The sequence below is a fragment of the Castanea sativa genome, chromosome 5 (assembly GCF_040712315.1).
Source record: "Castanea sativa cultivar Marrone di Chiusa Pesio chromosome 5, ASM4071231v1".
NCBI classification, from domain to species: domain Eukaryota; kingdom Viridiplantae; phylum Streptophyta; class Magnoliopsida; order Fagales; family Fagaceae; genus Castanea; species Castanea sativa.
Genome location: NC_134017.1, coordinates 38,731,933 through 38,743,364, shown reverse-complemented (window position 1 = coordinate 38,743,364; position 11,432 = coordinate 38,731,933). Strand labels below are relative to the sequence as shown.

The 11,432-nt window shown below is 40.0% G+C and overlaps 1 protein-coding gene across 1 annotated transcript; it reads left to right on the top strand.

Annotated features, from left to right (window-relative positions):
* Positions 1-8,546: 8,546 nt before the first annotated feature.
* Positions 8,547-9,062, top strand: LOC142635147 (uncharacterized). The gene has a single exon (XM_075809352.1). The coding sequence runs from the start codon at positions 8,547-8,549 to the stop codon at positions 9,060-9,062; it is 516 nt and encodes a 171-aa protein (XP_075665467.1).
* Positions 9,063-11,432: the final 2,370 nt, after the last annotated feature.

Genomic DNA, 11,432 nt, shown 5'->3' with positions numbered 1-11,432 from the left:
GGGTTGCATGCATAGGAATAAAAGGGATGATTGGATAATAATAAAATTGTGGATAATCTGAACTTTATCAAGATTTATTTTAAGGAATTTATCCACAAGATAATTGTTCTTAAAAATCTTGAATTATCCAGAAAAGAGATAAAAAAGATCATAGGTGGAGGATGAAAACACGTTTAGATACAAGTACCGATAAAAAAACCCTAGAATGAGAGTCCAAATGGCACCCAAACACGGAAGCGCGTTTGGCATCCAAGAGCTAATTCAGCACTTTTGGAGTGCCGAGTTGCCCCTCTTTGGGCTTTGGCCCAACAGCCTTTGGGTGACAATAAGGCACGCCTTTGGGTGACAATAAGGCATGCCTTTTTCAACCTTTTCGCAAAAGGATGAGTCCAGATTCACATCCTAATCGTCCGTGCCTATTTTTTAGAGATTTCTGGCCTCTATAAATAGATACTGGGTCTCATAATTCAACACCTCTTTTTTACGCTCTGAGAGGCATACGTTTTGAGACTTACAAATTGCTGATGTTAGTTGATCCTCTCTGAGATTTGCTACAAGAATTAGGGTTTTGAGGTTTCAAAGAGAACTAAATAAGTTTCTTTGAACCCTAAAACATCCTCTCAAGTAAAAGAGTGCTCATGCAAGAGGTTGCTTTCTAACCCTTTTGTTTTTATGTTCCTCTAATCATGATGGTGCATGCTTTCTTGTTTTAAATATTCATATTTTGATTTGTTAATTTAGATTATCAAAATATGCTCTTGATTCTTTTATTGTTACTATAATCTGTTTCTTAGTTTTAGAGATTTGCATGTACTAAACTAATTTTTCTTCAAAATAAAATGGATCTACATCTTCTTTAGATGTAGATCTGAATTTTTCTTCGAAATACAATGGATCTACATCTTCTTTAAATGTAGATTTGAATTTTTCTTCAAAATAAAACGGATCTACATCTTCCTTAGGTGTAGATCTGAATTTTTCTTTAAAATAAAATGGATCTACATTGGAGGTCTCTCACAGTGGTGACTCCACTGGGGATGTCAAGGGCTATGCTTCGTATTAGACTTAAGTGACCAAATATGTATCATTGTTTTGCATGGTCTTGCATGATATAGTTGTTGTTTGTTTATTTATGTTTGATGGGTTGTTGTATGATATTTTGTTGTATGTATTGTTTGTTAAAAGCTTTCCCTAACTGTCATTGTGTGTGCCATCCAAACAATATGTATGCACCCTTTTTCAACAATTTTGTGGTGGTAGTAACCATGGATCACCAGTCTTCATTAGATTCGGGTACCCAATGGTGAACTCACCAACTCATAGCCCAAAGTCATTGGATCATTTCCTGTTGAATGTGAAGGACAAATCATGCCGTTTAGACCAACGCAATGTTCATTACATTATAAGTTGGGAGGTGCAATGTCCTAGCTATGGGAAACAATGAAATAACAAACCCACCCTACAATGTAATGACTTAGAACCTATCCTGAGGTCGGTCTCGGTTAAAATTGCATTGCATGCTATGTGTGTTTGTTTTGGTTGATTGGTGGATGTGGATGGGGTCTTAGCTTTGATTAACCCGACCAAGCCTGTCATTAGGGGAGAATTTGGCCATGATTTGAAGGAAGGCTACACAATGAACCTAAGTCCGACACTCAAGCCAGTAGCTCCAGTTCTAAGCCCGTCACTCCCATCACCATACTGAAGCCATCAAGCATAGAAGAAACTCCACTGCTGCAACATCACAACCCCATCTTCGACCTCTAAGGTAGTTCATGCCACCAGAAGTTTGAAGCTTCCCACACTATGGCAGAGGAATGAGAACACCTAAACCCAGAGGAACCCATGGACACCCAAGAGCTACACAACACTATGGTAGCTAACTAGATTCAGCTGAGGGAAGACGTGAACCGTATGATGCAACAGTTGCAGAATTTGAAGAGTAATCAAGAGGAAGACAAGGCTGATCATGATCCACCAGCCGTAGAGAGTGAGAAGAAGATCAACAGGAGGATGAATAAAATGGAGGAGATGATTAGAAGAGCCTGTAAGATGGAGGACCTTATGGACTACGATTCTCTCTCATTATTCCTTAATGCAAGATTGCCACCCAAGTTCAAGATGCCCACCCTGGACCAGTTTGATGGGACCGGCTACCCAAAATCCCATCTAAAGATGTATATGAGGGTTATGCAGCCCATAGGCCTAATTGAGGAAGTACTTGCTCAAATGTTCCAAAGCACACTGTTTGGAGCTGCTCTTAGGTGGTTCCTTAACCTAGATGATGCGAGGGCAAGAAGTTGGGAGGACATCTACTGAGAGTTTCACAAGCAATACAAGTACAATATGGAAGTGGACATCACAAGAAGAATTCTTGAGACTACCAAGCAAGAGCCGAAGGAATCCTTCTCCACTTTCATCACCAAGTGGAGAGCTAAGGCCTCACAGATGATAAATAGGCTGAGTGAGGAAGAACAATTAGCTATGGTTGTAAAGAATTTGTTACCTGTGTATCATAAATATTTGTTTGCTCAATACTTTCCTAATTTTAAAGCTCTAATTGCTGCTAGAACCCAAATTAAGGATGCTTTAAATAATGGAACCATAAAAACTGATGACCCACCAAGGTTTATATAAAATGTAGGATCTAAGTCTGCAGAAATTTCCAACATCCATGAAAACGATCCTTATCAATTGATTGCACCCATTTAACCTGTGCAAGTACCACAAGGGCCTAGACCTAGGAGAGAATTTCATGAGTTGTATATGCCCATAAGTCAAGTGTATGACAAACTGAAAGCCAAAGGGTTGCTGAAACCCTTATACCCAAGACCAATTCCAAATCCCTTGCCTTCAAAGTTTGATGTTAGTAAAAGATGTGTTTACCACCAAGGCCCTGGTCATGATACTGACCGTTGTTTTGCCCTTCGTCATGCAATTCAAGACCTAATAGACAACAAAGTGATTGTGCTGCCTACAAGGCCTACCATCACTAATAATCCCTTGCCCAATCACAATTTTGGAAAAGGACCAAGGATTAATTGCTTGATGACCGAAGAGGAAAATAAGGAAGATCCATCCGACTTGATCTATGCCTACCCGAATGCTTCATGATGACATGAGAAGAATTAATGGATAGGAAATCTACCACTACCACAGGAACCGTGGAGATCCTAAAACTAATAAGCAAATCAAGATTCTTGGTGTATTCGGGGAAAAGATCGATCCTAGCATTGACCCGGCCGGCTTCTCCTTGATGGAGAGATGGCTTGCTTTATGGGCTTGGGTATGGAGAGGCGATAGAAGCAGTGAGTTGACCTGACCCTTTGAGTATCGTTGTTAGGGTTCCAAACCTTCTAGTTTCCAGTCTGATATCTTGTTTCACTTTGATTTCAAGGGTCTTAGTTTAACACATATGGAATGAAGGATCAGAACTTCAGGATTACCAAACACCCACAAATGGGGGGAGACACTTCAAACCCCAAATAAATAACCAAACACCCATAAATGGGTTGAAACACTTCAAACTCCAAATGAATAATTAAACATCCATAAACGGGGGGGGGGGGGGGAGGGGGGAGACACTTCAAACCCCTACATTTGGAGACCGACAACAATGTGGAAGCCTTGAATACATCTACCCAACAGACACCTATTGAGGAAGATGAAGTCCTCAAGCAACTACAAAATACACAAGCTAACATATCCTTATGGGATTTACTTATGGCCTCATACAAATACCGTCAAAACCTAGTAGACCTGTTCAACCAAATACAAGTCCTTACAGCCACAACCTCCCAGGATTTGAATGCTATGATTGGGTCCATAAATAGGGAACTCACCATCTCCTATTCTGACAAGGATTTGACTAAGAAGGGGAAGCACCACAATGACCCTTTGCATATCACTTTAGATTCCATGGGGATGAGGATACCGATGGTTTTGATAGATGACAGAAGTGCTTTTAATGTGTGTCCTTTAAAGACTGCAAGCTGCCTGGGCCTCAGTATTGAAGACTCTATGCTTACTAACCAACATGTGAGGGCATATAACAACTGTAGAAGAGAGGTCTTGGGGGCCATAACATTAGAGCTTACTATAGGACCAATGGTTAAGAAGGTGGATTTTCAGGTCCTTAACATAGTCTCATGTTTCAATATGCTCCTTAGGCGACCCTAGATTTATGACACAGAGGTCGTACCTTCTTCCCTATATCAAAAGGTTTGGTTTCCACATGAAGGAGCTATTGTGACCATCTATGGGGATACTCTAACTATGCCTAAGCCTATTTACGGTATTGATTATGAGAAAGAGCCATTGACCTTGGATGGCTTCGTGATTGAAAGGCCTGTTTTTAAGAAGAGAGAAGGAGAAGTTGAGAAGATCCTAATGGACTTTGCTCCTTATGGTAACAACAATGTGGTAGCAATCATGAGGAGAATGAACTACTTTCCGAGGATGAATTTGGGGAGGACTATAAAGAAGCCAACTGTTCCGGACTCGACAATCCTTACTGCCACACCACCTTTTGGTCTAGGCTACAAGCCCATTGATGATGATTCGCTAGAGATGGAAGTAAGAAAGATGGACCGAGCCAAAGCCAAAGCAAAAGGACTCCCTTGTCCTCTAGAACCTATAAAGCCCTACACACCTACGTTGAATGGAAAGTTTGTAAAATCTCTACACACCCCAAACTGAGATTTGATCCTAGGACAAAGAAAGTGGTACCTGGGTTCGAGATACTACTTGATTGCCACAACAAGGTTCCAAAGTTAAAGAAAGAAGACACCACTTGGATTCCTAATGACTGGGCTGATTACATGGATCCTGATGCCATGACTACACTTCTTGGAGATCATATTTACAACATCGAAGATGAAGAGTATTGAGAGGCTAGTCAGCATGCATTGAAGAGCCCATATGAACTAAGAACCCATAACGAAGATGAGGAAGGGGAGCAGCCCTTAGTGATGATGAAGATGAAAGTGATGACAAGAGTGATAGTAGTAGTGACAGCAGCAGCAATGATAGTGGACATGATGATGATGACAGCAGCACCAAAAGTGATGATAACAGCAGCAGAAGTTATGATAGCCCGTATAGTGGTGATGATTGGGGTGAACTCCCTAGTGATAGAGAAGATGAAGATGTAGACCTATTCTATGAGGAATGTGATAGTGATGCGGACTATTATGATCAAGCCATTAAAGATGACACCAAAGCTAACAGGTGGAGTGATACTGATGGTGATCAATATATACTGGTGAACGTATTAGAGAATGCAAGAGAAGAGAATGCACAAGCCAATCAAATGTACGACAAAGAATATCCCTATGGGCACCTTTCAGATTGGAGTGATATCACTAATGTTAGCTCAAGGTTTGGCCCAAGGTATGACAAGCATGGAAGAGAAGTTCTAGAATTGGGGTCGAATTATGATTCAGAACCAAGTTCACCCACTACTGAAGAAGAGGATGACATAGATGCTAGGTTGGTTGCTCTAGACCAAAAGCTGATGGTCCACAGTCTCAGATCATGACACCTGAGAATGCTAAACGTAGTAATGAAAGGGAAGAAGGAGGCGAGCCAAAGCATTTCACTCAACCCACTGACTTGGGCAATAGAGGCAAGGACGACCTGTTTGACGAATGGATGGATAGCATAAAGCGCTTGGATGCTTTTGTGACCGACAAGCCTGCAGACATGGAGATTGAAGAAGAAGCTACAGATTATATGGATATAGATCCGGCAGTACTGATGTTGAGGGAAGAAAGAGCTTATGGGAGCCACTTGCAATTGTGGAAGCCACGACTAAGTTGAAGAACCAGACATGGGAGGGAGCCACCCACCCCGTGGAGGACTCTATGAGGAAGATCAAGACCGTTAATTCAGTCACCTTTGCCAAGAAGATCAAGACCGCTAAGCCAGTCACCCCTGCCAAGAACATTGTTTTTATTCCTATTAAGTCTGTTTATGCTAGTATTTCTATTCCGGTTAAATCTGTTTGTGATAGTTTTCCGATTGAGTCTACTTTAGTTGAGTCTAGTGAGTCTATTGGGTCTGTTGAGAACTCTTTTCCTTTTAATATGATTTCTGATTCTGTTTATTGGTTGGCTTTGAATGTTTTTATTTCTGAAATTGGTAAAGAAACTCTTAATAATAAGGAATTAAAACATGGATACCTAGAACCAATAAAAGAAGAAACCCTACCTATTAACCTGGGAACTGAGGATAAGCTCAAAATAATCCAAGTGGGCAATACCCTAACCACTTTAGAGAAAGATGCATTAGTGGCACTACTGACAGACTTCAAGGAGGTCTTTACCTAGTCAAAGGAAGACATGCCTGGGATTGATACAAATATAGTATAGCATTGCATTCCAACAGATCCAACCATGAAGCCAGTCAAGCAAAATTTGAGAAGAATGAAGCCAGAGTGGACCCTCAAGATCAAGGAAGAAGTGTAGAAATAGTACAATGCTGGATTCCTAAGAGTGGTCAACTATCTAGAGTGGTTAGCTAATGTGGTTCCGATACCATAGAAAGATGGAAAGGTCAGGATGTGTGTATATTGTCGAGATCTGAACAAGGCCAGCCCGAAAGATGATTTCCCTCTGCCTCACATTGACGTCCTAGTTGACAACACAGCAGGTCCTACTCTGCTATCGTTTATGGACGAATTTTTAGGGTACAACCAAATCAAGATGACTCCAGAAGATATGGAAAAAATCTCCTTTATTACTCCATGAGGGACATACTACTGGTGCTACCTACCAACGTGCAGCCACTACTTTATTGCATGATTTAATCCACAAAGAAGGAGAAGTTTATGTTGATGACATGATAATGAAGTCCAAAGACAATGAATGGCACATATTAGCTTTGAGGAAGGTTTTTGAAAGAATCAAGTACTACAAGTTATGATTGAATCCCAAGAAATGCACTTTTCGAGTGACATTCGAAAAATTGTTAGGGTTTATGGTAAGCCAAAGAGGAATAGAAGTTGATCCTGACAAAATCAAATTAATTGTGGAGATGAAACCTCCAAGAACTGAAAAGGAGATCCGAGGATTTCTAGGGAGGATACAGTACATAAGCAGGTTCATAGCCCAGCTCACCATGACATGTGAACCAATTTTCAGATTGCTTAAGAAGGAAGTCCCTACAATGTGGAATGAACAATGTCAAGAAGCGTTTGAGAAGATCAAGAGTTATCTGATGAAACCACCAATACTTGAAAAGCCGTTATTGTTGTATCTCACCACTATAGATACAACAATGGGGGCTCTACTTGCTTAATACTTATAGGAGGCTAGAAAGGAGAATGCAATTTACTACATCAGCAAGAATATGTTGCCTTATGAAGAAAAGCACTCTCCCTTGGAGAAGACATGAGTAGCACTTGTTTGGGCAACCCGCAAACTTAGACATTATATGCTTGCTTACAAGGTTTTGTTGATTGCAAGGATGGATCCATTGAAGTACTTAATGGAAAAACCCGTGCAAGATGGGAATACTGCTAAATGGGTCTTGCTTTTGTCAGAATTTGATATCAAGTATGTGACTCAGAAATTTGTGAAAGGGAGAGCAATTGCCGATCATTTAGCCCATTGTTCACCAGAAGAAGCTGAAGAAATCTAAGGGGACTTTCCATGATGAAGACACCATGGGGATTAAGGTAGAATCATGGAAGATGTATTTTGATGGAACAACAAATCAAAATTGAAGTGGAATTGGTGTTCTCTTAATTTCACCAAAAGGGACACACATTCCATTTTTTGGCAGACATAACTTTCCTGCCACCAACAATGCCACAGAATATGAAGCTTGCATTATGGGTCTACAAGCAGCCTTAGGCCTAGGAGTGAAGGAGTTGGAGGAATATGGAGACTCAGCTTTAATAATCTCTTAGATTCAGAATAAAAGGGAAGATCAACGAAGAAAGGCTTGTGCCTTATCATGAATGTCTTCAGAAAAGGGTATCAAAATTCAACAAGATCCAATACCAGTATGTGCCAAGGATGCAGAATCAAATTGCAAATGCTCTAGCAACCATGGCATCAATGATGGATGGGCCAAAAGAAGATGAAGACAGACCAATAGTGTTGGAACAGAAAGAAGAACCAGCCTACTACATGACAATAGAAGAAGATAAGGGAAAGAATGGGGAAGGTGAATGGTATTCAGACATTCTACAGTACCTTAAGGACAGGACATACCCACCATCTGCAGACAAGAAGGACCAATTAACCATCCGAAGGTTGTCCACTAATTACATTATTTATGGTGAAAGACTCTACAGAAGATCATACAATGAAATTCATCTCCTTTGTGTAACCACTAAGGAGGCACAACAAATAATTGAAGAAGCTCATGAATCAAGTCATGGGCCACATATGAATACACACATGTTATCAAGGAAGATAATGAGACAAGGCTACTACTAAACCACTACGGAAGCCGATTGTGCGGCTCATGTTCGAAAATGTCATCAATGCCAAGTCCATAGAGATCTGAAACACATGCCACCCACGCCACTGCATACTATGACATTACTTTGGCCATTCTCTACATGGGGGATAGACATTATAGGAAAGATTCATCCAACTGCATCCATTGGCCACAAATTCATACTCGTTGCTATAGACTATTTCACTAAATGGGTAGAAGCTGCTTCCTACAAAGTTCTGAATTCAAAGAAAGTTGCTCAATTCATTCAGACCAACATCATCTGCAGATATGGGGTACCACATGAGATCATCTCTGACATTGGGTTACATTTTAAAGGAGAAACAGAGAAGCTACTGCGACAATTCAACATTCAACACCATAAATCTTCACCTTATCTTCCTCAGACTAATGGAGTAGTTGAGGCTACTAATAAAAATATAGGCCGAATTCTGAAGAAAAGCACAAAGAACTACAAGGATTGGCACCTGCAACTACCCTATGCACTCTGGGGTACAAAACACCAATCCGATCTTCCACAGGAGCCACCCCTTATTCATTGGTGTATGGGATGGAAGCGGTCCTTCCCATTGAAATGGGTGTCCGATCACTGAGGACAGCACTGGAAAGTGAAATCCCTGAAGCAGATTGGTTGCAAAGTAGATATAACCAGTTATGTATGTTGGATGAGAAAAGACTAAAGCCTTGTACCACATTCAGGGATACCAAAGGAGACTTAGAAAAGCTTTTGATAAGAAATTAAGAACTAGAGATTTGAAGTTAGGAGATCTGGTGTTGAAAGAAATCCGAGCCTTGGTTCAAGATGCAAATGGAAAATTCAAGCAAAATTGGGCAAGCTCATACATTATCAAGCAGATATACTTTGGAGGAGTAGTAAGTTTGATGGACTTAGATGCAAACCCTTTCACTGAGCCAACCAACATGGATCAATTGAAGAAGTACCATGTCTGAAGTGGTAGTTGCAAACCAAGCTATAAAAAAAGAACAAAAAAAAAAAAGCAAAAAAAAAAAAGCTCATTAAGCTGAAAACCTGAAAGGGCGGTCTAGAAAAAAATTAGAGCAACAAAAAAAAAAGAACAAAAAAACAAGAAAAGACAAAAAAGAAAAAAAGCTCGCTAGGCTGAAAACCTGAAAGGGCGGTCTAGGCAAAAATTAGAGTAACAAAAAAAAAAAGGGTAGGTTGAAAACCCGAGAGGGTGCCTGCTAGGTTGAAAACTCAAAAGGGCAGCCTAGGAAAAAATTAAGGCAAATAAAAAAAATCAATGAACTACATGATGACCTAATCCTTCTATCAAAGGAGGTAAGTAGGCAACCATGCATTGGTCCGGTCACAATTTTCCAAAACCAACCGTTTGCCCATTAACCAAATTTTCCAGAAATTCAACCATTCCACTAAACTATGTCATTACAAAAATACCTAAACCTTAAGCCAAACCATATATATATAAATAAAAAAAAAACCAAACCCCAAAAGCCTACACCATAAACAGAACTCCTAACCTGCAAACCCTAAATAATTCCTAAAAATAAGAGTTTTTTTTTTTATTACATCAATTTTTAAATAAACATGCTCAAAGCCAAAAAAAATAAGAAGGTCACTTTGTCTTCAATCTTTTCTTTTTTTGATCATTAATTTCTTTTGTGTTAGGTGCTTCATCATCCTTATCTCTTCTTTTGAATTCATAGTTGTCTTCATCGAGTCTTTCTTGGTTGTCTATGAGAAATTGTTCTCTCCTAGCAACCCTTTCAGCTTCTTTGTCAACAATCTTGTCTATCAACCAGTTAGAGTATTTCGTAGTCATCCTGCGAAAGTGAACCTTGACAAAATACTAGTCCACTTGGTCAGCCATCTCTAAACCTAATAGCATATTCTTTATAGTAGTAGGATTTGTGTCCACAGAAGAGAAATGTCTTCTTCTTTTGCCACCAGGCACTCCTTGTTCATATTTGAATTGTCTCAAGAGTCTATCTTCCTTGTAGAAAGTTGCCCTCCACAACCGAACAAGGAAGATGTGATCTGATCTTGGAGACCGCAGTAGAGGGGGTGGGCACTTCCACCAATAACAATCCCATTAAATTGAAGTACTGGATTTCTTGCTCAAAAACTTCACCCAATCACTCTCAGTGTGGCACTCAGTTTTGATTACAACCCTACTAAGAAAATTTCTAGGCCCATAATTACCGGTTGTAGGCTTGGCAATCATATCCAGTCGCTCCATCAGCCATATCTGCAAAGTCAAAGGACTCCCTAAGAAGTTTCGAGTTTCTCCACCATGAAATACGACATCTAGTCCTAGAAGAGTTTCTGCCAAGATCAAAGAAATCGGATTGTCACCATCCCTAATTGGGCTTACAACACTAATGGCTGGAGCATCCATAAAACCATGTCTCCCAGAGTAAAGCAAAAGTTTTCCCATGAAGCATAAGGCCAAACCGAAGTTTTTCTGCATATTTTCGGTCACTCCATAAGTGCATTTGTCAATCAGTCGAGAGATAATTGCATGAAGATTCACCTTTTGGCCTTCAATCATACTATCAGTAATGGAAGTAGGAAGTAGTGTAGTGTTAAACCAAAACACATGAAACTGCAACAGATTTTCTGCTTGGATCACAACCCCGAATAGCAGAAAACTCTTCAATTGTCGGACATAGTTTAGTAGTGTTAAACCAAAACACATGATCTTCCAGATCCCAGAATTTCACGGTAGCATGAAGAAAGTTCCACTTGATCTTGAAATTCCTCAAAGCCTTAATTCCCTCTAGTTTGAAGGCTGTAAAATTGGTTTTGGTGCTGAAATCAAAGCTACGAACCCATCTGTTGATATGATGAATTGTTGGATGAGAAAAATTTTGATTGCTAGCCATGGATAACTTTTGCTTGTGGTTATTGTGTTTTGCTAACCTTTATCCAGAGAATTGTCGCAGGAGGATTCATTTATATGAGCTACATCAATTCCCAATCA

Bases quoted from the DNA above. Each gene is read 5' to 3' on its own strand.
- LOC142635147 (XM_075809352.1), top strand. From the start codon at position 8,547: ATGACATTACTTTGGCCATTCTCTACATGGGGGATAGACATTATAGGA.